The sequence below is a fragment of the Diabrotica undecimpunctata genome, unplaced genomic scaffold, assembly GCF_040954645.1.
Source record: "Diabrotica undecimpunctata isolate CICGRU unplaced genomic scaffold, icDiaUnde3 ctg00000735.1, whole genome shotgun sequence".
Lineage (NCBI taxonomy): Eukaryota > Metazoa > Arthropoda > Insecta > Coleoptera > Chrysomelidae > Diabrotica > Diabrotica undecimpunctata.
Genome location: NW_027312617.1, coordinates 1 through 27,646, shown reverse-complemented (window position 1 = coordinate 27,646; position 27,646 = coordinate 1). Strand labels below are relative to the sequence as shown.

General features: G+C 34.6%; 1 protein-coding gene and 1 pseudogene across 1 annotated transcript; one reads left to right on the top strand and one right to left on the bottom strand.

Annotated features, from left to right (window-relative positions):
• Positions 1 to 2,433: 2,433 nt before the first annotated feature.
• LOC140431675 (serine protease inhibitor 42Dd-like) lies at positions 2,434 to 10,987 on the bottom strand. Its single transcript, XM_072519564.1, has 2 exons — positions 10,783 to 10,987; positions 2,434 to 3,515 (listed from the first exon to the last, which is right to left on the bottom strand). Exons 1-2 carry the CDS (start codon positions 10,985 to 10,987, stop codon positions 2,530 to 2,532), a joined length of 1,191 nt encoding a protein of 396 aa, XP_072375665.1. The 3' UTR covers positions 2,434 to 2,529.
• A 7,351-nt stretch (positions 10,988 to 18,338) lies between these two features.
• Positions 18,339 to 20,051, top strand: LOC140431676 (4-aminobutyrate aminotransferase, mitochondrial pseudogene; annotated as a pseudogene).
• Positions 20,052 to 27,646: the final 7,595 nt, after the last annotated feature.

The window sequence follows — 27,646 nt, the reverse complement described above, 5'->3', positions numbered from 1 at the left end:
ACGCGCTATCTCAGAGTAATTCCTATATATTTCTTTCTTTCTTCCATCTGTACTGTAATAGTATTTCTTCTGTCACCTACTGTTTCTTAGCCTCTGACATATGTTGTATCCAACTTTCTTGAGCTGGTTTCAGTAATGTTTTTTATATTATACCACTTTTTATTTACATCCATAATTTGTTTGTTAGTGTTTTTAGCATATTAACATTTAAATGATTTTTTAATTCCTTTTTTATTTCTTCGTTTTTTAGTATTCTTATATTATTTTTCTGGATATTTCTTATATTCTGGATAGACACGGTACTGCTATAACACATACGGACGAGAAAATACAAAGATGGGCAGAATATATCGATGAATTGTTCGATGATGAAAGAGGAGATCTGGAGCACATAGGACTTACGTCAGAAGAAATAGGTCCATATATTACAAAAGAAGAAATATTGCACGCATTAAAAACAATGAAGAGCGGGAAAAGCCCTGGACCTGATATGCTTCCTATAGAAATCCTAAAAATTCTAGATGAGAAGCACATTGATGTTTTAGTGACACTCTTGAACCAAATTTATAGTTCAGGCGTATTACCCAAAGAGTGGTTAACATCTATTTTTATTTGTCTCCCTAAAAAGAAAAACGCAAGAGAATGCAGCGATTACCGCACCATTAGCTTAATGTCTCATACGCTAAAGTTACTACTTAAAGTCATCCATAACCGAATATATCACAAACTGGACATAGACGTTAATAATACACAATTTGGTTTTCGCAAAGGCCTAGGAACACGTGAAGCTCTTTTTTCACTTAATATACTAATACAAAGATGCCTGGACGTCAATCAAGATATATACGCATGTTTTATTGACTATAATAAAGCATTCGATAAAGTACGACATAAACATTTAATGAATGTCCTGAAATCAAAGAAGATTGACTACAACGACCTCAGGATCATATCAAATTTATACTATAAACAGAGAGCAAAAGTACGTGTTAACGAACAGCTGTCAGAAGAAATTGAAATTAGATGTGGAGTAAGACAGGGATGCGTATTGTCGCCAATTCTTTTTAATGCCTACTCCGAAGAGGTCCTGAAATAGGCTCTTGAGGGTGAAACAGCTGGAATAAAGGTAAATGGAGTCCCCATTAACAACATTAGATATGCGGACGACACTGTGATCTTAGCCGAAAACATTGAAGATCTTCAGAGACTGGTGACCAGAATAGCAGAGTATGGAAAAGAGTATGGTCTAACAATGAATGTCAAGAAGACGAAACTTATGAGAATATCAAAAACTCAAAGAAATAACGAGAATCTTCTAATAAACGAAACCAACGTCGAACAAGTGGACAAATATGCATACCTGGGAACAATGATTAACTCCATAAATGATTACAATCAGGAGATAAAAATAAGAATAGAAAAGGCTAGAGCAAATTTCAACAAAATGAGAAGAGTTCTATGTACCAGGGATTTAAAACTGAAACTAAGAGTTAGGTTGGCGAGGTGCTATGTTTTTTCGACTTTATTTTATGGAATGGAATCTTGGACCTTGAATGCGACATCAATGAAAAAAACTGGAATCATTTGAGCTGTGGGTGTACAGAAGAATTCTGAAAATATCATGGACAGAACACGTCACAAACAAAGAGGTTCTGGGAAGGATGAACAAAGAAATGGAAATTTTAAATTCAATAAAAACAAGAAAATTAGAATATCTCGGACATATTACACGTGGAGAGAAATACACCTTGCTCCAACTGATTATGCAGGGAAAGATCCAAGGAAAGAGAAGCATAGGGAGGCGTAGAATGTCATGGCTGCGCAACCTGAGAGATTGGTACGGATGTACATCAAATGAACTTTTCAGAGCAGCCGTCTCAAAAGTCCGAATAGCTATGATGATTGCCGACCTCCGCCGCGGAGATGGCACTTGAAGAAGAAGATATTATTTTTAGTTGTTGTTTTCTGAGTTCTATTCGTTTTAATTTTATATTTACTTCAGCAACTTACGGATTGTGGTCTAAGTTAACATCTGCTCCAGGATAAGTTTTAACTGAGGTTATAGAGTTTTTATATCTGCTTTTACGAGTATAAACTCTATCTGGTTTCTAACAATATGGTTTTCTGTATGTGAAAGAGACGTCCATGTATATAGTCTCTTCTTAGGAAGCTGAAACCAAGTATTGGCAATTACCATATTCTTTTTTTGGCAGAATTCTATGAGCCTTTCTCCTTTTTCGTTTCTAGTTTCTAATCCGAACTGTCCAATTATATTTTCAACTGTACCTACTCCACTTTTTGCAATTAAAGTCTCCTAAAATGTAAATAATATCTCTAGGTTTTGTTAACTTGATTGTATTGTATTAAATAAATTTAGGTAGGAATTATCAAATAAATTTTTTTACAGGTTTCAGGGCATAATAAAAAAAAACAAAAATTTATCTGTTTTATATTTTACATATTGGTGCAATATTAATACCAAAATTTTTTTAATATTTCTTCTATATGTTATTAATTGATCTATCATTACTAGTTGGGAAGATTGGTTACACGTCCAGCAAAAATAATAACACCCTCTCTTTGAATATAGTAAATAAATGGATGGTCCACACTTAATGATGGTTGGAAAGAACGTGTTGGTGTTTCACTTTGGTCACCACCTACAAGTTCAACACCACGCTCATTTATGTCGATATACGACTCTTGTAATACTTTTGTAAAATAATATCTTCTATATCTATTATAGGCTAAGTTTGTAAAATCAGCGTCTTTCCTACTGAACATTTTTTTTATACCCAAACTTTTAAATATCTCACCTATATCGACTATTGATCCAACACTAAATTTTGGAAACCTTAATCGCATTGTTTCGTTAGTATAAGGTTTTGGTTGAAAGACCTTTTGAGAATTAATCGATAGTTGTTTTAGCCCATCTTTTTTATAAGGAACAACAAGAACAAGGCTGAGATATCTACTAACACGTTCAGTGGAAAAATGTATATCCGTAAAAGGAATTTCTACAAACTTTGCCTTAATTTCTTTATCATCGTAGTATTTGTAAATCCCAGTTCTAGCTAGAAATGGTATCATTTTCGCTACTTTACTTCCTTCATTATAAAATTTGTCCGTTCGAGAATGAAATGATTTTTCCCATGTCACATTTAAGTAAATTACACTCAAAAACATTAGATTTGTATGAGGGTTCATATAGTCCGCGATGACCGCAGGTCTAACACTATCCTTCTTTTGTGACAATAGTTGCCAATTCACCCACTCATTAATACTGTTCGCTGCTTGTCGAGGTTCTAGGAAATTAACTTTTTGTACAGTCGTTCTGTAAACTTCTCGTGCTATCTTAGCAAAATCTCTGTTTAATCTTATATCACGACGGGTGAAAATTCTGTTGGCACTATTATACACTGTTTTGTTTTCGATATTATGTAGTCTGCTTAAGTAGCTTCCAAAAACTGTAGTTGAAGGCGGGAGATAGGCTTCTAGTTCGGCCCGCGTGCTACCTGCAATAGAGAGTTTACGATTATCTTTAGTATATTTCGATGGCTTAATCTGCAAAAAAGCCAACTCCATTTAGACAAATTTTTCAGTATGAACGTAAAACCGTTCAGTTCATGAATAATTTTACTTATGGTTAATAACTAAATCTTAATTCTTTATTTTAATGCTTGGTGTTAATAATAATTATTCAAAACTAACTTTGTTTGACCTAAAACTTTTTTTTTCTGCCATAAAAGGAGTTAGCTTTTTTACCTATTCAGTAAGAAATAGAAAAAAGGAGTTAGTCTGTTTTTTTGAACATCTTTTAAAACAAATTAATATAAAGAACTAAAATTCAAAAGTATCAAGAAAAAATAAAATATTACAGTATAAAAACTTTCTATATATCCTAAATAAGACAAGAAAAGAATTTAAACCACGGCTGACGATGTGTAGAGACAAAAATGGACATATAGTCAGTACCGCTGACGCAGTACAAAGCAGATGGGTTGAGCACTTCAAAGAATTACTTGGTACCGAAGTGGAAAATGATGCGTCACCCCAAAAACCAAGAAATAACACTCACGTAGAACCTCCTTCAATATTTGAAGTGAAAGACGCAATCACACGACTCAAAAATAGCAAGTCCCCAGTAGTGGATTGTATCCCCGCAGAGCTCATCAAACATGGAGGTAACAGCATTATGCACCAAATTCACAACATAATGGTCAAAGTCTGGAAAGAAGAACAAATGCCAGAGGAATGGTGCACTGGAATCATATGTCCACTGCACAAAAAGGGAGATTTGTTGGAATGTAAAAATTATAGGGGTATAACTCTTCTGAATACAATGTACAAAATATTCTCCAACACCCTGTACAGCCGTTTAAGTACGTACGTGGAAGAAATCCTTGGTGAGTATCAAAGCGGTTTTAGGCCAGGTAGGTCAACAATTGACCAGATTTTTGTGCTACGTCAAATCTTAGAAAAAACCAATGAATTTAATATTGACACGTTCCATCTCTTTGTGGACTTCAAGTCAGCGTATGATAGCGTCCTAAGAGGTAAATTATATGAAGCAATGAATGAACTTAACATTCCCCATAAATTAATAAGGCTCGTAAAAACAACTATGAGTAAAGTGATTTGCAGAGTGCAAATACAAGGCGATATGTCACAAGCGTTTGAAACATATGCAGGGTTAAGGCAGGGAGACGCGCTGGCGTGCCTTCTCTTTAATATAGCGTTAGAAAAGACTATAAGAGATGCCGAGTTACACAATAGGGGAACAATCTTTAATAAATCAACGCAGATTATGGCTTACGCTGACGATCTGGATTTGATCGCACATACTACACGAGGACTTAAAGAGATGACTTCCACCTTCTTGACAGCCGCACAAAATATGGGCCTTAAAATAAACGAGGAAAAAACCAAAATGTTAGCATCTATTCCAAATAACAGAGATAGAGCTAGAAACGCCGAAGAAAACTTCAGTATAGACCAATATAATTTTGAGGTAGTAAATAAGTTTACATATTTGGGTTCCAGTTTACAAGCAGCTAAAAAACAGAAATTTAAGCCAGAAAACCAAACTAATAATATATAGAACACTCATCCTACCAGTGCTGACATATGGGTCAGAAACATGGACCATCTCCAAAACAGACGCAAATCTTCTGCTCGTCTTCGAAAGAAAGATACTAAGAAGAATAATGGGCGCATTCTGTGAGAATGGTATTTGGAGAAGGCGATATAATTTGGAATTGTACGAGAAGTATAAAAAAATAGTAAATAGTAGAGATGTAATATCCTTCATAAAAATAGGTAGGCTTAGATGGGCTGGACATGTGTCAAGAGCAAATGAAAATTACCCACCCAGACGAACTCTATTAACGGTCCCAGTGGGAAATAGGAGTAGAGGCAGACCGATGATGATAAAAACTTTCTTTCTTTCTTTCTTTCTTTCTCCCCTTCCTTTTACCCTATCAAGGTGTCGGATTTGGGCTAGCTATTTTAATTTCCATTTAACCACCTCTTAGAGTCTTTTCTGTTTCCTGCCATTATTGTCAATTCCTTGAGTGATTTTTGTTTAAGTTTTCCCGCCTCTACTACTTGCTGTATCCATTTTTTTCTTGGTCTGCTTCTTTTTCTTTTTCCGATGTTTTTTGCTTCATAAATTTTTCTTGTTATTCTATTGGATTGCATCCTCATCAGATGCCCATACCAGTTCAATTGTCTCTTTGCTATTTTGTTCATTATCGGTTCCTGGTTGGTCATTCTCCTAATAGTCTCGTTGCTTAATCTATCCCATTTTGTCTTTTCAACTATCCTTCTGAGATGTGTCATCTCCATTGCGTTTATCCTCCTCTTATGTTTTTCCAGAATTGTCCAGTTTTCACTTGCATAGAGCACAGTTGGTATCACTATTGTGTTATATATTTTTATTTTTGTTTCTCGTGCATGTTCTCTTTTTCCTATTATTGGGGCTAACGCATAATATAACTTGTTTGATTTCTTTGCTATATTTGTTATTTCCCAGTCTATTTTTTTGTCATTTCTTATTATACTTCCCAGGTATTCGTAAGTTGTTACTATTTCCAATTCTGAGTTTTTACATTTTATCTTTATTTGATTATCTTCCTTATCTCATTTGCTGCTGATTATCATTATCTTACTTTATTCCTCGTTTATCTCCATTTTTAGTTCTTCTATTTGTTCTACCCACATATCCATTAGTTTCTGCATTTTATTCTCGAAATCTGCTATTAGTACTATGTCGTCTGCATACATTAAGGACTCTATTGTTACGGGTTGTAATCTGCGGTAACTTATTATTGTCTGTAGTTGATTGGTTCTGACTCTAATGTTTCTTATCAATTCGTTCATTACTATTATGAATAGCAAAGGGCTGAGACTATCTCCTTGTTTAATACCTCTCTTCCAATTAAATGCTTCCAATCTTTCCCCTGTTATTTGTACCCTTCCTTTTACATCTTCGTAAGTACTTTCTATAATTTTTATCAATGCATTAGGTACGTTTATTTTTCTCAAGCATTTCCCTATAGTATGTCTTTCTATCGTGTCAAATGCTGCTCTTAGGTCTATTATAAAAACTTTTTGTTTTTATTTGATTGTTAAAAAAAATGTTTATTTATGAGATAGATTATTGCAGTAGGAATGATAATCAGTTGGGATGGAGGTTTTTAGATCTTGAAGATCCTGGAACTTTCTGATGGTTAATGGCAATCTATCAGAATGGAAGTTTGGCAGCTGAGCAAACTCCTTTGGATTCTTTAAAATTTACTTTATAAAATACGTTTTTTTTATGGAGGCATGCATATGATCTACCTTCATCTATGTGTGACCTACTTCAAGTTACTTTTGTTCAACAACGATGTTCCTGGTCATCGCCACATTTATCAAAGCATTTAACTCCAGAACTGGGACATGTTATGAGAAATCAGCACCGTTACTCCCTGCTGCAGTCTATATTGCAAGGTAAAGTCAAAGGTAAGCGACGACCCGGTAGAAGGAGAATATCATGGCTGCGGATTTTAAGAACATGGTTTAAGAAAACCTCAACGGAGCTGTTTCGAGCCGCAGCGAGCAGGGTCATGATTGCCAATATGATTTCCAACATCCGAAACGGATAGGAACCAGAAGAAGAAGAAGATAATGTACCAGCATTTCTGTGTTTGATTGACCCAAAGAAAGCTTTTGACAAAGTAAGACTCAAAGATGTAATCCATCTTCTGTACAATAGAGAAGTTTCCCTAATATTATAAAAACTATCGAAAACATCTATCAAAACAACAAATCTATCTATCAAAATGAAAGTCAGAATAGATGGACAACTTACCGAAGCTATAGAAATAGGTAGCGGAATAAATAAGACAAGAGGATTCATTGGACCCCATGCTCTTTAATTTAATCGTGGATGAAATCATCAAAAGCGATAACAAAGGAAGAAAATACAGAATAGAAAACAAAGAAATACAAATACTCTATTACGCAGACGACGCAATATTGATAGCCCAAGATAAAGATATTCTGCAAAGACTGGTCCACAGTCCACAGTTGTATCCATTGTTTACTGCTATTTGTTTAATGATATTTAATTCTGTCTCAAAGTAGTATTTTGACATCGAAATTTCTGTTAATATTATGTAACATACTATGATAGGCTGCCAGTTTATGTTGTGTAGGATGGGATGATGAACTGTATATAGTATTGTGTCAGTATTGGTAAGTCTATGAAATATGGAGAAATCATGTTTGTTTTTAAGTTCGTAAATTTTTAAATCTAAAAGATTTATGGATTGATTTTGTTCTGTTTCTATTGTAAATTCAATATGACTATGAAGTGAATTAATATACGATACAAATTGGTCGAGTTGCCTGTTAGTTCCTGTGAAACATACCAAGACATCGTCTACGTATCTCCGCCAATATAAAAACTGTTTGAATACGAGATGTTTTAAAGACTATAAAGTGTAAACGGATGCCAAAAATAGATCACTTGAGAAAAGCACTCTGCCGAAACAGCTGTAGTAATAAGATTTTCTAACAAATTTTGTAGAAGTTTTGAAAACAAAATTATCAAAACAAGATATGACAAGAGAAATGACGTGATAGGGACGTTGATAACAGAATTTGCTACGTAAAGCGACGGTAAGTATAAACAAAATGGTAAAAAAAAATTTAAGAGATCAATAATAAATTTTAGAGATCAATTGGTCAGACTTGGTCAGACCAAGTCTGACCAAGTTACGGCTCCGGCTACACCTGTCAATACGTGCTCAACACAAGAAAAGAAATTCAAAATCAATTTATTAGAAGAAGACTCAATAAAAGACCTATATAAGCGAAGATTGGACCAAAAGCTAGAAGAGTTTCGGTATGAATCATTAGAACAAACATACGAACACATAAAAACCTGCATAAAGACAGCAGCCCTAGAAGCTCTTGGAGAAGTGGACCAAAAATACACCCACCAAACTACGAAATTAACCGAAGACACACTTACATGCATAAAAGAGAAAAAAGAACTCCATATAAAATACCTGAACACAAAAAACTATAAGGACTTGGGAAAAAAAATAAAGAAGTGAAAAGAAAAGTGTCAAATGAAAAAAAATTAAAGATGGGAAAAAACATGCACAGAGATAGAACAGCACATAGGAGGAACGAGAAATTCAGAGTCATGGTGCATCTAAAAGTCGCTCCAAAGAAATAAGACAGAGAAAATCAAGATCGGTCAAATCAAAGAAAACGAATGGCAAGAATACTATAAAAAATTGCTAACCGAAGACCGCCCCGAATTCAAAGAATCAGAAATAGACGGAATAGAAATCTACACACATAACGAAATCGAATTAAGCCTAGCTGAGGTAAAAAGAATGATCAAAACTCTAAAGAACAAAAAGGCAGAAGGTCCCGGCGGAATACCAAATGAATTGATAAAAAACGGATCGGAAAAGTTATTCTGTATGATACATAAAATGTTTGAGAGAGCACTGAATGGAGAAGACTTACCGGCAGAATGGACCCAAGCATATATGACATCAATATACAAGAAAGGAAATAGAAAAAACTGCGAAAACTATCGGGGAATCAGCATTATATCGTCTATAGGCAGACTGTATGGAAAGACCATAAAGGAAAAATTAGAAATATATATACAAGATAAAATCGGAGAAGACCAGGCAGGTTTCACAGCGGGGAAAGCATGCTTAGCTAATATTTACACGGTCGAACAACTAATAGAAAAAAGAATGGCCAAAAATAGATCCGTCCATCTGGCTTTTGTTGATCTTAAGAAGGCATATGACTCAATACCTAGAACCAAGCTATGGGAAGCAATGGAAGACATCGAAGATCCACGAAGATTAATAAACGCGGTAAAAGCACTCTACAAGAATAACGAAGTAGCTATCAAAACGGGCAATAGAATATGCAGTCCATTTAAGACGACAAAGGGACTACTACAGGGTTGCCCCACATCCCCCACCCTGTTTAAAATATTCCTGAAAAAAACCCTGAAACCATGGAAAAGAAAGTGCGAAGGAATGGGTATACCAGTAAGGAACGAATATCTATATACGCTAAGTTTTGCCGACGACCAAATAGTAATCGCACAAGACGAGGATGACCTCAGTTTTATGATGAGAAAACTGGAGCAGGAATATACAAAGAATGGGATGGAAATAAACCTAAACAAAACTGAATACCTAACAACGGAGAATACAGAAATAAAACAGCTGGAAATAGACGAAGGTAAACAAATCAAAGGAACAGACAAGTATAAGTATTTAGGTTTCATAATATCAAACAAAGGAACAAAGGAGGAAGATATAAAAAATAGACTAGGACAAACAAGAGACTGCATACGAAAATTGAACCCGGTACTATGGGATAAGAACATCAGCAGGAAAATAATGAAAAAAAAATATAATACCATGACAAGAAGTATCCTCACTTATGGGTGTGACAATTGGACAATAAATAAGAAAACCAAAAACAAAATAAGAGCAACAGAGATGGAATTCCTAAGGAGAAGCTGCAGAGTAACAAGAAGAGATAGATTAAATAACATGGAGATTAAGAGGAGAATGGGAATGAACTCCGACATAATAGACTACATCGAACAGAAGAGGTTAACCTGGTACGGACATGTCAGAAGAGCAGACCAAAATCGGTGGATAAATAGAATAACAGAGTGGAGCCCGATAGGAAGAAGAAAGAGAGGCAGACCCCGAACTTCTTTCAGAGATGAAGTGGACGAAGCAATGAGTAGAAGAAACCTACAGAGAGGGGACTGGCTAAACAGGAAAAATTGGAGAAAACGGTTGAGTGAAGGAATACAGTGAAAACTGTGGAAATCCTTGTATATATATTATAAAAATAAATGTATCGAAATAAAAATAGAGATCAGCAAAATATGGTGTCAAAATATATATGTTGAAAACTTACAAAAGTCCGTTATTGAAACAAACAAACAGATTATATCGTGCTTATTTCTTGTAATATAAATTTTGTTATTAACACTTAGGTAGCGCAGTGGTCTGAGCGATAACTAATGGAATGTAAAAATTGGAGGATTGTAAGTTCGAATCTGACCAAATAGATGCCATAAGTTATAATAACTGAGTGTTTGTAAATACAATAAACTTGGTTTTGTTTAGAAACAAGGTAGGAAGGATTTATTAAACTCACTGCACAAATGAATCTCTGGCTAATAGTTAATGCAATTCTGTCAAATAAAAAATTGTTTTGGTATTCACTTACCTGCTGCACCTGCTGAGATAAGACTTAAAACTAGCTGCGCAGAAAGCGGACTGAATATGAAATTATCCCGCTCTTCATCTGTAGTTAACTCAGTGTAAATATCCACTCTGAGATAGCGCGTTACAGTGGCCAAAAGTGCAATGTCGTCTTCTTCATAACCAAAAGCTAAAGCACAAAGAAAACAAGGAATAAGTGCCCTAAACATCCTATGGCTTAGGCAATTAGCTTAAAGTGATGTATTATGTCGTATGATATAAATATTAATAACCTAAATTGCAATTAGTATAAAACTACTATTTTAATAAATGTCGCCACATTAACAATAAGGTGGAGGTTGATCTTAAATAATACATCAATCATTGATATGAAAACAATACGGACAGTTTTTATGACTTAATTTTCTCTGTAGTTACCAATTACGGAAAAGACATAAAACCTTTTAATAAATGATGAAAATAACTTGTTAATTAAATAAATATTGATATAATCGTTTAAGCTTATTTGTAGCAATTTTAAAAAGACTGGAATTAAACGGCATGTTATACCGTTCTCGCATAAATATTTATAAAACACTAAAAGCTTATACACTCATGGACAAAAATATCGAATATTTTGAAATTTTCCAATTTTTTTTTTGTAGTCACTATTATTTCAAAATAATTTTAGATTACTTATAATATTCATATAGTAGTCTGATCTACTCAACTAGTTTGAAATATTTTGATGTTTATTTTGACGTTTATTCAGTGGTTAGTACATTGGTCGTACATTTTATCATAAAAATCCTTCTTCACGTAAAGGAAAAAATCATACTAATTCGGTTATTTTTAGTTTAATTTATTAAGTTTAAAGTATTGTTTGGATTTAACTAAGTTTAAAACAAGTATCACACCAATTCGGCACTGCGATGAAGTCCAAGTAGCACATATTGTAATTTTGTACGAGGAAGGATATGCACAAAAAGGTATCGCACGACGTCTGAGCAGAACTGAATCTATAGTTTCGAATATTCTAAAAAGGTACCGCGAAACAGGAAATTTTGTACGAAGGCTTGGGCAAGGACGCCCAAGGTGCACAACCGCAATTGATGACCGTTTTTTGGTTCTTAATTCTACATGAAATCGTTCATTAACATCGATGCACCTTAGAAATCAGCTATTAAATGTTAGACAAGTTAATGTGAGTTTACAAACAGTTAGACGAAGATCAAAAGAAGCAAATTTAAAGCCCAGACGCCCCGCCAAAGTTCCACGTCGTCTCTAAAATCATAAAGCTCGTCGTTTGGAATTTGCAAGAACACATTATTTAGTGGAATATCGACAGCTGGAAAAAAGTTCTTTTAACTGATGAGACCAGAATCCCATTATGGAAGCCAGATGGCCAAAACTACGTCTACAGAAGAGTTGGAGAACGATTCGCCAGCTGCAGTCTCGCCCAGATCGTTAGTTTTGGAGTTGATGGCATAATTCTTTTGGAAGGTATTAGTTTGGAGGTACGTACCGCACTTGTGAAAGTGATTGGATGGATGACTGGTGATTCTTACGTTTAAAACATCCTGCAAGATCATGTTTTGTCATATGTTCGTTACATTGGATATGAAAGATTCACGTTAATGCACGATAATGCTCGACCACATGCCGCTGCCATCATCTTGATGAGGTCCAAATTCAAAGATTGGATTGGCCACCGTCTAGCCCGGATTTAAATCCAATAGAGCACATGTGGGATCACCTAAAACGCAGCATACGACAAAGAAATCCCTTTCCTAATACGATAGAGCAGCTTCGGCTTGCTGCACAGGATGAATGGAATGCAATTTCCCAAGAATGTGTCCAAAATTTACTTGCAAGCATGCTGAGAAAAATGCAATCAGTAATAAGAGCTAGAGGGGGGAATACTCGTTACTGATCATGTACTTGTTTCAGTTTAAACCAGTTGTTAAAGTAATTTAAATTATCATTTAAGTTTAGAGTAAAATAATGTTATTTACCTAATTATAAACATGTATTTTTTTCACAATTTTCTCCGCATAAAAACTTAAAATTGTTTATTAAACATTGTTAAAATAAACTCTATTTTACAATAAACGACTTGATTGACCAGAATTTATTTTGAAAAAACAAAAATTTAAAAATTCCAAAATATTCGATATTTTTGTCGATGAGTGTATTTTCAACACTTCCGCAAAATGTATTATATTGTTTTATCACGACAGCTGTTTCGACAGAGTGCCTTTCTCTAATGGTCTATTTTTGGATGTGTTTACAATTTAAAGTCTCTAAACGAAATAGGTTGAGGAGGGGAGAACTGTTTGTCTCAAGTTGGTCATTCAGAATTATTATAGTCTATTACGAATATCATAATATAGTTCGTCCACTCTATCTTTTCCCATGCATGAAATTATTCACGATTACTTTTTATACTAAGTCTCTTTTTTACTTACAGAAACTAGTATTGCAAAATTAAGAGGCTTGTCCATAGAAATCACAGTAAGTTAAACAAGGACCAACAATATGGCATGTCTTTGATACCTTGTTTACTGTAAATTTTGATGTTTATAATTTTCATTGACAGTAAAATTAGCTCATTTGCCGTATTTATTTATTTAAATTTATTTTTTTTGGTTTTTCAAATTAAACTCCTGGACAAAATTAACGCACCACTTTAAATAATCTAAATATTTACAATATGAACACAAAATAAAACTAAGTATCATTGAAATAATAATAAACACCTACAAATAAGTCCAACATGACTTTATTATTACCTTAATTTGCCTTATTGTTTCTTTAAAAATTTATTTTTGTCGGAAATGCGTAAATAAGCTAGCATAACTCCAAATTGCAAAAAGGAAAAAGTCAGTAAAGTAACACAATAAACTGCATCTGGGTCATCACTTATACCGTGTAGGCCCTCCTCTACTTCTTACGACTGCATTTATGCGTCGAAGCATGCTTGATATCAAATGTTCAACAAAAGTTTGCGGAATATTCTCCCATTCTTCAATAAAGGCCTCAATGAGTTGGTTGTGATTGGCAATAGGGAGTCTACGACTTTGAATTTTTTTCTTGAGATAGTCCCATAGATGCTCTATAGGATTCATGTCCGGACTGTTAGGTGGCCACTTTAATAATGGAATATCAACATCATTTAGGTAGCCAATAACCTGTCGAGCCACATGAGGACGAGCGTTGTTTTGCATGAATAAAAAATTAGGTCCATGAAGCGGAGCAAACGGCATTACATGTTTAACAATAATGTTGTCTAAGTTATAATGGGCATTCATAGACCTCGTACGTATGGGGACCAACTCCGTATGAGCTTCAAAACAAATTACCCCCAAAACATATTAGAGCCACCACCAAAAGGTACTTTAAGAGAGATATTGCAGCTGGCAAACCTTTCTCCTCCCCTTAGCCAGACACGCTCACGACCATCTGGAGCTTTTAGGCTTACTCTAGTCTCATCGGAGAAAAGAACTCGTTTCCAATCATCGATGGTCCAATTTTGATGCAATCTTGCAAAATTCAATCTCTGAACCCTGGGTTCTCTGGTAAGCAAGGGTTTTTTGGCCGGTTTTCTGTTGCTCAATTCTGCTTCATATAAATGTCTTCTAACTGTTCGAGACGATATCGTGACATTTTGAACATCTGCTAGTTCATTTTTTAGCAAATTGCTATAGCAAATTGTGACTCTCCTATCTCTGAGCGCACGTTGTCTCAAAAAACGATCATCAATTTGACTAGTGCAACGTTTACGCCTTTGCCCTGGTCATCGATGGTACACTTTCCGTCATATAAAACTGGTACACTTTTTTTCCCAATGTAAACCTGGGTTCAGACTGGATACAGTGGTTCGTGAATTAATTCGCTGTTGCCATCACAGATAACGGAATTGCACTAAATCTAATTACTCTGAGATAGCGCGTATTATTAGATAGGTATTATTTTTATCATTAACAATAAAAAACCGTATTTAATAAATTTAATAACCAGAGATAGGGTTCAGCTAATATACAAAATATTTGAAGGATCTTTAAACTTAGACTATTGACACAGGGAACATTCGAATGCATCTACTGTATCTAATTTTTTACTTCAATTACCTAGCGAACACGAACTGTATTTTGTATCAATAAGTTTAGTCACAGGCCAACTACCAAAATTAATTTATTATTTATTATATGAACGATAACATTAACAAAAACTAACATTATACTTTATCCTACGTAGATTATAAAGTGACAGATCCAATACCTCACTGTAATGTTTTATTATAATAATTTAAAGTTATGTCTAGATTGATTTTGTCTATCACTATATTTGAATTGAAATATTTTCATAAATTATAATAAAACACAAATCAAGGTATGAGTACTTAATTGAAATAATGAAAAATTACAAAATTAATATGAGAATTTTTAAGGATGCATGTTTAAACAAATTTAATGTGACCGACTGATCGAGAATGCTCGATGTTTTAGTTTTTAGAATACTCAAAACTGGCGGTCTGTCACACAGCCCTGCTTTTAGCTGATTTCATATAATATTTTCGTTGAACTGGCAACAGTGCCCTAGAAATTATAATAACACATGTGACAAGATCAACTAACACAACTTGAAAAACATGATTTTCGGTAATAAGAGTTGTACCAGTTTTTTATGACGCGAACGGTACTACCCTGTTTCATTATATCGCCTCACCTTGCTGCTGATGCTGGAATGATGTCTTCCTAACAAACCTGCAACGTATCGCATTGAATATCCTTCATCTAGGAGAGTCGATGCTCGCACTGCCTCCTCCATCGACAAATTTCTTTGGCGGTTTATTTTTGTATTTGATTTCTATGCAAATAAACTTGCATGTGATGAAAAATATCACAATAAAAAGCTTGGTTCCCACAATCACTTTGATTGAATCGGTACTTTTTATAAAAAGTTTAACTCACTTTTAGTCTAAATCGAAGTTTAATACAAATTATTGTTAAAACAAGACTATTATTTGCTTACATAACAACTGTCACTGTCAGACAAGGTCCATAGGCAACTTGTCGTACAGTAAATTATCAATAAATAAAGAGTATTGAGAAAAATATGAGTGGTGCGTTAATTTTGTCCAAGAGTTTATTTAACTTGTAGTCTTCGGGTATGTCATTTCAATTATATATTTTTATCCATAATTGAACCGCGTTATGTTATAGTGGATTAAGTGCCAAAATGTAGTTTTGAGAAAAATGGGTTTAAAGATTTTAAATTTGTTTTTCGTGCTATTTCTAAATTACAGTACTGACAAGTTTTATATATTGATAAAGTACTGCAAATATAAAAAACTCTTAACATGTTTTTTAAATTTTTTAAGAATAATTTATATTTTAAAAGTTATTTGATCAAACGTCGCTTAATTCTTTAATCATTTTTTAAGATATGTGTAATTTAAGATCAAAATTCCGGATTAAAAGACATATTTGGCGCTTAATCTGATGTTTCAAAATAAAAAATACGTGTTATAATAATGTTTTATTAAATTCTTAGCTTTAATACATATAAAAAGTTATATCGTTTATAGAAAATAATATAATAGGTCTTCAATATCGAAGTTTAATGTACAATTAAAGCCGTCAATATTATCTTGAATGCCTTCATTCCCTACGATATTTTCGTAGAATTGTTTGGCTTCCAATGGAATAAGCTCCGTTAACGACATTATGTCATTAAGCTTTGGAATAGAGACAGGTTTCCATTAGGCCACAAAATTTGCAGTTTGGAGGAATATAAAAATTCTGCAGTCCTGGTTGCATTTCTTCTGACTCTTCTACTTATGTCTACTTCTTGCAAATTTCCGCCGTGATTTTTGCTGAAATATGCTTTAAACGGATTTTCTTTCATAAGGAGTATTTCTTTAGTTTGAGGCCAGTTAATGGAATTCCCATTTATATCTTTCTTTCTATTTACAATATGTTTTAAAATCTCGCAAACTACTTTGAACTCTTCTTTTTTTACCATTTGAACCATTAATTTGTTTTGTTTTCTGCAATTTTTGATAACGTTTATATAATCATCTGGAGTATACAACCGATTTTGGAGCTTTAATGCTGACTCTATGTCCCCAAATTCGGAGTCATTGGGCAAAAAACTGTATAAACTGATACAAGAAAGCGCATTTTATTTTGTTTAAAGAAGGTATAAGCTCAAGCGCAGATTTAATAGCATCGCAATTTTAATAGTGCGGTTTTGTCCTTTACCACTAGCAGACCATATTAATCAATTCACTTACTTGAGGTGTTAGGTTCTCTTGCAAATATTTTAATAAAACAGAACCTACCTCTTGTGCTCCTTTTCCTGCTGTGCCTTCGACCCAAACATAGCAATGGCCTCGCCCAGTTTTTCCTGAATGTACACCGCAGTTATAAAGCCGCATCTGCCTTTTGTAAAATACAATGTTCGTTGGAATGCGTGGTAAAGGTAGGGTTTTTTTCCAAATCAAAAGTCAATACCTACTTCATTTTTAGCTTTTTGGAGATCTGAATTCATAAGATTTCTAGTTGCTTTTGCTTCATCTTGATGAGTATCTCTTAGTCTCCCAAATTCTTTTTTTTTGCTCAGATGTAGAGCTTCGGATTTTAATTGCAAGGTTATCGCATTTATTGCATGTGTCCTTTTTAAGTCGCTTCCTTTGAAAATTAAAGCTGTCATAAAATATGCGTTTATATGAAGAAAAAGAAACACTATCCTGATTTTCTTCTTTTATAAAAGTTTAACATTATGTCTAGGGTTACATCACTGTTTAAAAAAAGTCGTTCACTTTGGTTTTTACAATAATGCAACCTATATGTTGGAAATTTGCTGATGTGATCAATAATTCTTTGTTTTCGATCTTCAGGCATTTTTCGATGGTCTTTTCTTCGATTTTTCTCTTTTCTTCGATCGTCTTTCTCTCCTCAACAGTGAAAAAGAATAAACACTTCCATTAAAAAAAATTGTGTGTACTTAGTACGCACGTAAGAAGTTATACTTCTATTATATGATTTTAACGAAATAAAAATATTTTGAACAGTTTATTTGTATTTTTTTTTTTTTTAAATATTAAACTATTTTTATTACTTCCTTTTTTCCAAAAAAAGTCCCTCTAATAATTTCAAAAATTAAAAAAAAGTAAGGAAACAACACGAGGTGTTTATATCGTGGAGATAAACAGAAAAACTGTGAAACTTGTTTATTTTATTAGTATTGTTGTAAGTAAACTAATTATTTATGGACTTTCTCTGCAGGTGGATGCTTTCCAAAGTTGTCTCGTTCTAAAACCTGTTTAAAATAGCTTAATTAAAGCAGGAAAACAGGGAAACCTGTTTATTTTACTACTATTGTTGGCAGTAAATTATTTATTTAAAATACTTTTACTTAAAATCCAAACGCTTGACTTCAAACGAGCCCCCAATGTATGGCAATGACATCCAATGGTCGATAAATGAATTAGAAGAAATAAAATAAAGCTCCGCCACTGATCGTAACAATCTGTATGTCTATGTCCTTGTAATTTCATGATATATATGTCAAGAATGTCAAATTAAAAATAAATATTATTATCTGTTATTCTAATTTTTGTGCAAGTCAAAATTCATTTTTCGAAATTTAAGTTTTTATACCAAACAGTACTTTTAGGCGAATGGCAGCTTACGCTCATTCAGTCACTTCAAAACTACAGTCTCTGGATATCTGTAATATTCCATTTTTAAAGGAAAGTAAGTTTAAACTATGCTCTGACTCTTGTGGCAATAAAAAAAGTCTTGTCCCTGGCGAACCTGATGGTCCATGTATAAAAACCGAACTTCCTGGTCCTAAATCTATAGAAGGTATTAAACATTTAAGTAATTTACAGATGGTTCAATCAATACAATGTTTAGCAGACTACCAAAAATCTATAGGAAATTATTTAGTTGATGCTGATGGTAATGTTCTGTTGGACACGTATATGAATATTGCAACTATAGCGCTGGGGTATAATCATCCTGCTGTTTTGGATGTTTTTAAAGATCCATGTAATTTAAAATACATGGTAAATAGATCAGCTCTTGGAGTTTTTCCTGGCACAGACTGGCCATGTCGAATGGAAAATATTCTGAAATCAGTATCACCTAAATTGCCCAAAATACAGATGATGATGTGTGGGTCTTGTTCCAATGAAAACGCCGTTAAGCAAGCTTTTATAGCGTATAGAATGAGAGAAAGAGGAAACAATGACTTTAATGAAGAAGAAAAACAATCTTCGATTTTAAACCAACCACCAGGATGCCCTTTACTGTCTATTTTATCTTTTAAAGGTGCATTTCATGGAAGATCCCTCGGAATGTTATCTACAACACATTCAAAACCAATACAAAAATTGGATTTTCCAAGCTTTGCCTACTGGCCAACGGCTACTTTTCCAGTTTATAAGTATCCTTTGGAAGAAAATGGTAGAGAAAATAAAGAAATTGACTGTCGCTGTCTTGAAGAGGTAGAAGACATATTCTACATGCAAAAAAAGTGTGCTCCTATTGCAGGTGTTATAATTGAACCAATTCAATCAGAAGGTGGTGATAATCATGCATCAGCTGAATTTTTTAAACATCTTCAACAAATCTGTAAAAACAATTTTGCTTATTTAATAGTGGATGAAGTTCAAACGGGTTGTTGTAGCACCGGAAAGTTTTGGTGTCATGAATATTTTGATTTACCATGTCCTCCAGACTTTGTAACTTTTAGTAAAAAAATGCAAGCAGCAGGCTACTTTTACAGCGATGCTGTAAAAGTTAAACATGGTGGTAGAATATTTAATACCTGGATGGGTGATGCTGGCAAAGCTATGATCTTGGAAGCCATCATTAATACCATCAAAAGCCATAATTTGTTAGATCAAGTAAATAGGTCTGGTCAAAAATTATTATGTGGCCTAAAAGACTTGGAACAGGAGTTTACACCTCTGATTGATTCCGTGAGAGGAAGAGGTACTTTTATTGCCTATAATGTTAAAGATGAAAAGACAAGGGATATCGTGATAACCAAATTAAAGAAATCTGGTGTTCAAGCTGGGGGTTGCGGCACTCGATCAATTCGTTTGAGGCCAGCACTGGTGTTTCAAGAGCATCACGTTGACATTTATGTAGATATATTGAGGAAGGTATTAAAAGAAATAAACGGTGGTGCTAAACGTTGTTAAATTTACTGGTTTGTTAAAAACATATATTTGGAATATTAAATATCTTGTTGTGTGTTTTGAAATTTTTAATAATTTGTATATTAATAGCGTCAATCACTTGGGTTATAAGCTATACTATAACTTGTGAGATCGAAAGAATATCTTCAAAACTATGTATTACTACAATTCGCAGATAGAATAATAAAATAAATATAAATTGGTCTGTTATGTCATGTTTTTTTTTAGATGCCCAAGCTGTACTTTTACCACTGAATTATAGTTAGGGTAAACTGGTCCATAGTGAGACATTCTTTTTCAAAAGTGTATAGCACCGTGATTAAGCGTTTGTAAATTATAGTACAGGAACAGGAAGCATTGACAAAAAAGATCACAGAATATTCTACTCAGGGTCACTAGATGGAAAACTAGAGCATGGAGTTGGTGTGATAATAACGAGAAAAATACTCTGAGATAGCGCGTATTTTGTCCCAGTGTCCAACAGAGTAATACTACTGCAAATAAGAGCCAATCCAGTGAATGTAAACATAATACAAATATACGCTCCCACTGCAGATAAAGACGACGAGGAAGTAGAGACTCTCTACCAAAGCATAGAGGATACATTAGAACGAATACCTAAACACGAAGTCAGCATTATAATGGGGGATTTCAATGCAAAACTTGGGGCCGAACGGAAAACGTCTCTAATCGGACCTTTTGGGTTAGGACAAAGAAACGAAAGAGGTGACAGACTAGAAATATTCGCAGAAGATAACAAGCTAGTGGTTCTAAACACATTTTATAAACTACCACCGAGGAGATTGTATACATGGAAGGCACCAGCAGATAAACCCCATAACGTAATTAGAAACCAGATAGATTATATATTGGTAAATAGAAGATTCAGAAACAGTTTTAAATCTGTCAAAACATATCCAGGAGCGGACATTGAATCTGACCACATACCTTTAGTGGGAGTCATGGATGTGAGACTGAAGACAATAAAGAAAAAGTCTAGACCTAACTACGACATGACAGCCCTGCAACATCCGGAAGTTAAAAAGCAAGTGGGGGAATATATTAACAATCAAGTTAAGCAACTAAAAGAAGAAAATAACATCCAACGAGAAATCAATCAATTCGAAGAAATAATTAAGAAAACTAAACAAGATCTGCTAAAACCAAACAAAGAAACAAAGAAGAAATCTTGGATGACTCCAGAAATCCTTCACTTAATGGAACGCAGAAGGTTAATTAAAGGAAATAAAGATGAATACAAAAAAATGCAGGCTTACATCAGAAGAAAAATAAGAGAAGCTAAAGAAAAAGAAGCTGTAGAGAAATGTAAAGAAATAGAAAGACTACAAGCCAAGCATGACAATTTTAATGTACACAAAAAGGTAAAAGAAATAACGGGTACTTTTAAAAAGAGAACACAAATGAAACTCATAGACACCAATGGAAAATTAATCATTGACACCCAAGAGATGAAGGACAAATGGAGAATATATTTGGAGACACTTTTTCAAGATCAAAGAACGGATTATAGGCATCCATTTTCAGAGAGGATGACGAGCCCGGACATACTTAAATCCGAGGTAGAAGAAGCAATAAAACGGATGAAAAGCAGAAAAGCTGTAGGGCCTGATAATATCGAAGCTGAATTTTTAAAACTCTTGGAGGATGAAGGAATAAATGGATTACGGCTGTCTTCAATAAAATATACAGTACAGGAATCATCCCTGATAAATGGCTAGAATCAGAATTCATAGCGATACTTAAAAAACAGGGGGCTAAAAAGTGTGAAGAATATCGAACAATCAGCCTAATGAGCCACATGTTGAAACTGTTTCTTAGAGTCATCCATGGAAGAATTTATAAGAAGTGCGAGGAACAAATATCAGACAGACAGTTCGGCTTCATTAACGCAGTGGGTACCAGAGAGGCACTGTTCGGAGTACAGGTACTGATTCAAAGATGCAGGGACGTTAACTGCGACGTATACGCGTGCTTGATCGACTATGAAAAGGCATTTGACAGAGTTCAACATCAAAAGATGATAAACATTTTAAAAGAAGCAGACCTGGATGACAAAGACCTCAGAATAATTTCAGAACTATACTGGAATCAGACCGCATACATGAAAATTAACGGAGAAGAAACAGATCACATAAAAATACTACGCGGAGTTAGACAGGGATGTATTCTATCGCCGTTGATATTTAATATGTACTCAGAAAAAATTTTTAACGAGGCTCTTTACGGAATAGACGAAGGCATCCTTCTAAATGGTGAAAGAGTAAACAATGTTAGATATGCCGACGACACCATGGTGATAGCAGATAGTTTAGAGGGACTTCAGAGGCTAATGGACAGAATAAACGAGTACAGTCAACAGTACGGACTAAATATTAATACCCACAAAACCAAACAAATGATTGTCAGCAAGGAGAATATAAATGGGGCTCATCTATACATTAATGGGACGCAGATAGAGCGAGTAAAACAGTATTGCTACCTGGGAACTATTATAAACGAACAGTGGAGCAATGTACAGGAAATAAAGTGCCGCATAGGAAAGGCAAGAACGGTCTTTAACAAAATGAGCGCCATCTTCAAAAGTCACAACATATCCCTGGATACAAAAATGAGACATTTGAGATGCTATGTTTTCTCTGTGTTGTTGTACGGGGCGGAGGCATGGACGCTTACAGACACCACTATTAAAAAACTTGAAGCATTTGAGATGTGGCTTTATAGAAGAATGCTGAGAATATCATGGACAGCAAGGATCACGAACAAGGAAGTTCTAGAAAAAATGAAGAAGGAACCAGAGATTGTGTTTACGATCAAACGCATAAAATTGCAATATCTGGGACACGTTATGAGAAATCAGCACCGTTACTCCCTGCTGCAGTCTATATTGCAAGGTAAAGTCAAAGGTAAGCGAGGACCCGGTAGAAGGAGAATATCATGGCTGCGGAATTTAAGAACATGGTTTAAGAAAACCTCAACGGAGCTGTTTCGAGCCGCAGCGAGCAAGGTCATGATTGCCAATATGATTTCCAACATCCGAAACGGATAGGAACCAGAAGAAGAAGAAGAAATTATAGTAAGGGTACCTATGCATGGGTATGGCTGTAAGGAAGCAAACTAATAATAATTTCAAGTAATCCTTTATTTATCATAAATGTTATTCAACAAGTCCCACTACGGACCACTCGTCCCACTATGAACCACTATATGGTCCATTGTGGGAATCATAGTGGTCCATAGTGGGATTTTTAATAAAAAAACATTTTACTCTATTTTAAATTGGAAAAAATTCAAAGGGAACATAAACTAAACTGGCGAGCAGCCCTAGCTGTACTTCCACTAATGGCAGGAGGGGGCAGCTTTAGTAAAATATCTTCTGCTTCTAATGTATCGACATCGGGTTTGTCGGGGAAAACAAATTTGCCGGCCACAATTCTCGTCATTAAAGAGATATTATATTCATCTCCACTTATCTTAATTACCTGAGCGACATAAACTATTGTGTTTAATGCGAACTAATGTCGTCTAAAGCCTTCTACTTTTTTTCTTCTAAGTGTTTTTTTAGCCAATCTTTCTTTATGTTGTTCCTCTATGGCATCTTTTATGGGGGCGTCTGTTATTATTGCTGACTGTAGCTTCTTTCTGCTTCCCCTAAGGTTTTTCCTAGGAACAGCTTTGGCATGTGGCCTCATTTGCTGAGGGGTTATTATATTGGATGGGACATTAATTGGTCTGACATATCGTGGTTCTTTTACATCCTGAACATCTACATCCTGAACACCTTCGTTAACCTTATATTAGTTACCATTTTCATTTTTATTTTCTTTGGGCCTCTCTGTAACATAAGAGGACATAAAATCACTATCTGAAAAAATTTGGGAATTGAGGGGTGCTATGTCTGTTTTTTTTTAATCCGTTGAGAATGGTGACAGGAGTGAATGATTTAGGGTAGGCGGTACCAACAACATTACGAACATTATAAATGCTTGTAGGTATGGCAGGATGATTTAGCATCCAGTCATCAAATCCTTGGTTAAAATATCCAAATAGATGGATTGTATATTGTTCCCATACTTCCTTTATTTTTCTCTCTTCAGTAAGTATTCCTCCATTATTATCTCTTGTAATAAGTGTTCTTCTTTGTCTGGTGTTGCCTGTAAGTTCCTTAATTTTTTACGTAAGTTTGAGGTGTCATGTTTGTTGCTGAGTTCTTCCTATTCCTGGCATTCTTTGTTCATCCATTCCTCCTTAGCCTTTCTGATTTCATATTTGATTTTATTCTTGATGGTTTTATTTTTATTTTCATCTTTATGGTGTCATCCAGTGTTTTTTAGTGGTTTTCTCTTCTTCGCCTGGGACTTCTTTTCAGGCTTTTAGTACGAATTTTTTCATATCTGCCCATTCCACGCTTCCTTCAGTTAATTTATTCATCTCTGCGTTTAGTTGCTGTTGGCAGTTGTCGTCTTTTAGGTTTTTGGTGTTTATTTTGGCTTTTTTCTTCGGTTTTCTGAGTTTACGTTTGCTAGTAATAGATTATGGTCTGTATCTGCATCTGCGCTTAGATAGGGTTTTGCCCTCTGCTCCTCCATTACGAAACCTTTTGTTAATCGTTATAAAATCTATTTTGTTTCTGATTATGTTATAAGACAACATAAAAAGGTAAACAATAACTAAACTTACTGATACCTCTACATATACGCGATTTGGAAAGAAATAGACTAACATATATGATTTTATAATTTAATAATAATATTGAAATTTTACTCATAAATTAAAAACATTGACATCAACCTTTTCCCGTTTGAAATCTAATTCTAGAATAGTTAACTGAATAAAATTACTCTCTACAATAGACTAATGAACATCTGTAAACGAACAAGCTATTTTGCACATCCTTGAAAACTGGGGTACAAATTCTCTGCTTGAATCCGCACGTTCTGAATGCATAACTCTGAGATAGCGACCCAATTCTGTGGATGCTCTTCAAAAGTAGTTTAAGCAAATATTTCCAGTTCTCCATCGCTGATGAAAGACCTTCACAGTATGAACCAGGAATATGCATACAAAATTCTGTTATTCAAGCTAGTTGACGAACTGAATTGAAACTATTTTGAAACTTTCGCAAAGCTTGGTTTGACTGTGAAGGTATAAAACTTGTTAAGAAAAATTTGATTTTTATTCAGAGTTAGAAACTTCTTTAAATATTTTCTTATTTTTAATTTTAGGCATTTTTAAGTATTTCCTAAGAAGTTTAAACTAGAAATAAATTCAAAAGTTAAATTTAGCATAATAAAATCTACTCACATCTTGATCAGAGTTAACTTTACTTTATTTCATTTCTAATATGTTTACTTTGAATACGTACGAGAAGAGATATATTATAGTAAACGTCACTTATGATCAGAAGCAGATGCAGCCGTTTAAGGAAATTACTTATTTTCCAGTCAATGCAATTCTTCCATCGACGGAATGGTTGAAAGCTCGTTACTCATTAAGTAAGCTAACCATATTATTGCCACTTGACGAAAACGCTTGGTCTAAAGTATTATACACTCGCGGTCATAAAATCCGGGTCACCTTGAAAATCACCGATATTTCATTTTTAACGAGCTTTATCGTAAATAATAATAACACAAATACAAACTAATGCATGTTTCTGAGAATTGTTGTCGGCTTAGCGGTTTTCTTTGCAACAAAGAATTTCAATAGTGCCGATTTCGCGGAAAAGTGCACACTTCCCAAAATGAACGGTTCCTGTAACTGCCGCTTGTTTTAAATATCTCATTTGTGCTTCGACTTTCTGTTCAAACGCAACGAACAAACGTTTATTATTGCCACCATTAGTGTTTATTAGTGCCATTATTAGTGTTTATTATTGTTTATTTTTTGCCCAAAATACCCTTGACTGTTGTTGAAACGGCACAAATTGTTGCGATGTGAAAGAAAGTCACACTCAACGGCAAGTCGCAAGAACTGTTGGCGTAAGCCATTCTACGGTTCAACGAGTGCTTCAACGCTTTCAGGAGAAGGGTTTGCTATCCAGATGACCTGGCTCTGGACGAAGAAGAATGACCACGGTACGAGATGACCGTTTTCTTGTGTTTCATGCTTTACGAAACCGGACCTCAACTGCGATTATGCATCGAAATCGTCCACAGGAAGTACAAAATCGCAATGTTAGCGTTGCAACAGTCAGGAGAAGATTTCGTTCTTTTGGACTATCTTCTCTGGTAATGGCTACAGGACCGCCACTTCGCCTGGCGCATCGAGTTGCACGACTAGCTTTTGCTCGACAATACGCGCATTGGGGAATTAATAATTGGAGCAAAGAGTTATTCCCAGATGAATCCCGTTTCTGCCTAACTGGATCCGATGGACGTGTAAGAGTTTGGAGGAGAACCGGTGAATGATTTTCACAAGCTTGCATTGCTCCAAGAATGCCATTTGGTGGAGGCTCGGTCATGGCTTGGGGAGGTGTATCTTCCGACTTTCGCACAGAATTACCCTTCATCGAAAATGGATCTTTAACTGCACGAAGGGACATTACGGAGATTCTGGAAGAACATGTTATGCATACCAAGGCAAAGTTTGAAGAAAACGTCGTTTTTATGCAGAACAACGTGCGAACGCACGTTGCCACGATCAGTATGCAATACTTGGACGAGGTTGGAATTACGAGGTTACCCTGGCCAGCTAGATCTCCGGACCTGAATCCCATCGAACATATCTGGGACGATTTGAAAAAACGTATTCAACCCCTAACATTTCCTCCCAACAACGCACAGAAGCTTAAGGATCTGTTAGTGAGAGAGTGGAATAATAAAAATTGAGAGTATGCCCCGTCGTCTGCAAGAGGTCATTAGAGCAAGTGGAGACAATACACGATATTAGTCATTGAAATTTTACTGACATTTTACCACGTTCTGTATTTTCCATTTCTTTTCGTATGCCTGTTTTATCAACAATTTGGTTTGTTTTCTGCTTTTTCAATAAAAACAATAAAAAACCGTTTTTTTTTTTCTTTCAAAACAAACATTGATGACAAATAAAAAATACGTTACCCTAAAAAAAGGTTATTACTGCACCAGAGGCAAAAATATTCCAAAAACTTGAAATTTTCAAGGTGACCCGGATTTTATGAACGCGAGTGTATTATGCTACACCTGATGAATTGTTTGATATAATTCATAATGTGCACTTAGCAATTGGGCATATCGGACGCAATCGTATGGTTCCAGAAAGAAATAAACTTAAGAAATAAATAAATAATTAAATTAAAATTTTTTAGGGCCTGTACTAAAAATTGACATATCTGAAGATATAACAGCTTATGAGGCATACTGCTTGTTTATAGATGATGAAATTATAAATAATATTGTGGAATTTACAAATAAATTTGCAGCAAGGGTAATCGAGAACACTGGAATACAACGTGGGTCCAGATTTAAAAAATGGATTCCTACAATAGTACTGAAATAAAAAATTTCTGGACCTCACTTTATGCATGGGTTTGGTGAAGAAATGAAATATTCAAGCTTACTGGTCTACCAAGAGTATTTACAATATTCTTCTGGCACTTAAATAACGTCTCGAAACAGATATGAATTGTTGCTGAAGTTTATAAATTTTACAGATCCAGACTCTGAGATAGCGC

What these genes read in the sequence shown, in the direction of transcription:
- LOC140431675 (XM_072519564.1), bottom strand. Translation starts at nt 10,987, where the DNA reads ATGTTTAGGGCACTTATTCCTTGTTTTCTTTGTGCTTTAGCTTTTGGT. An exon ending in TATCTCAGCAGGTGCAGCAG is followed by an intron (nt 3,516 to 10,782) that starts GTAAGTGAATAC and finishes TCTCTATTGCAG; the next exon opens with GTAGCACGCGGGCCGAACTA.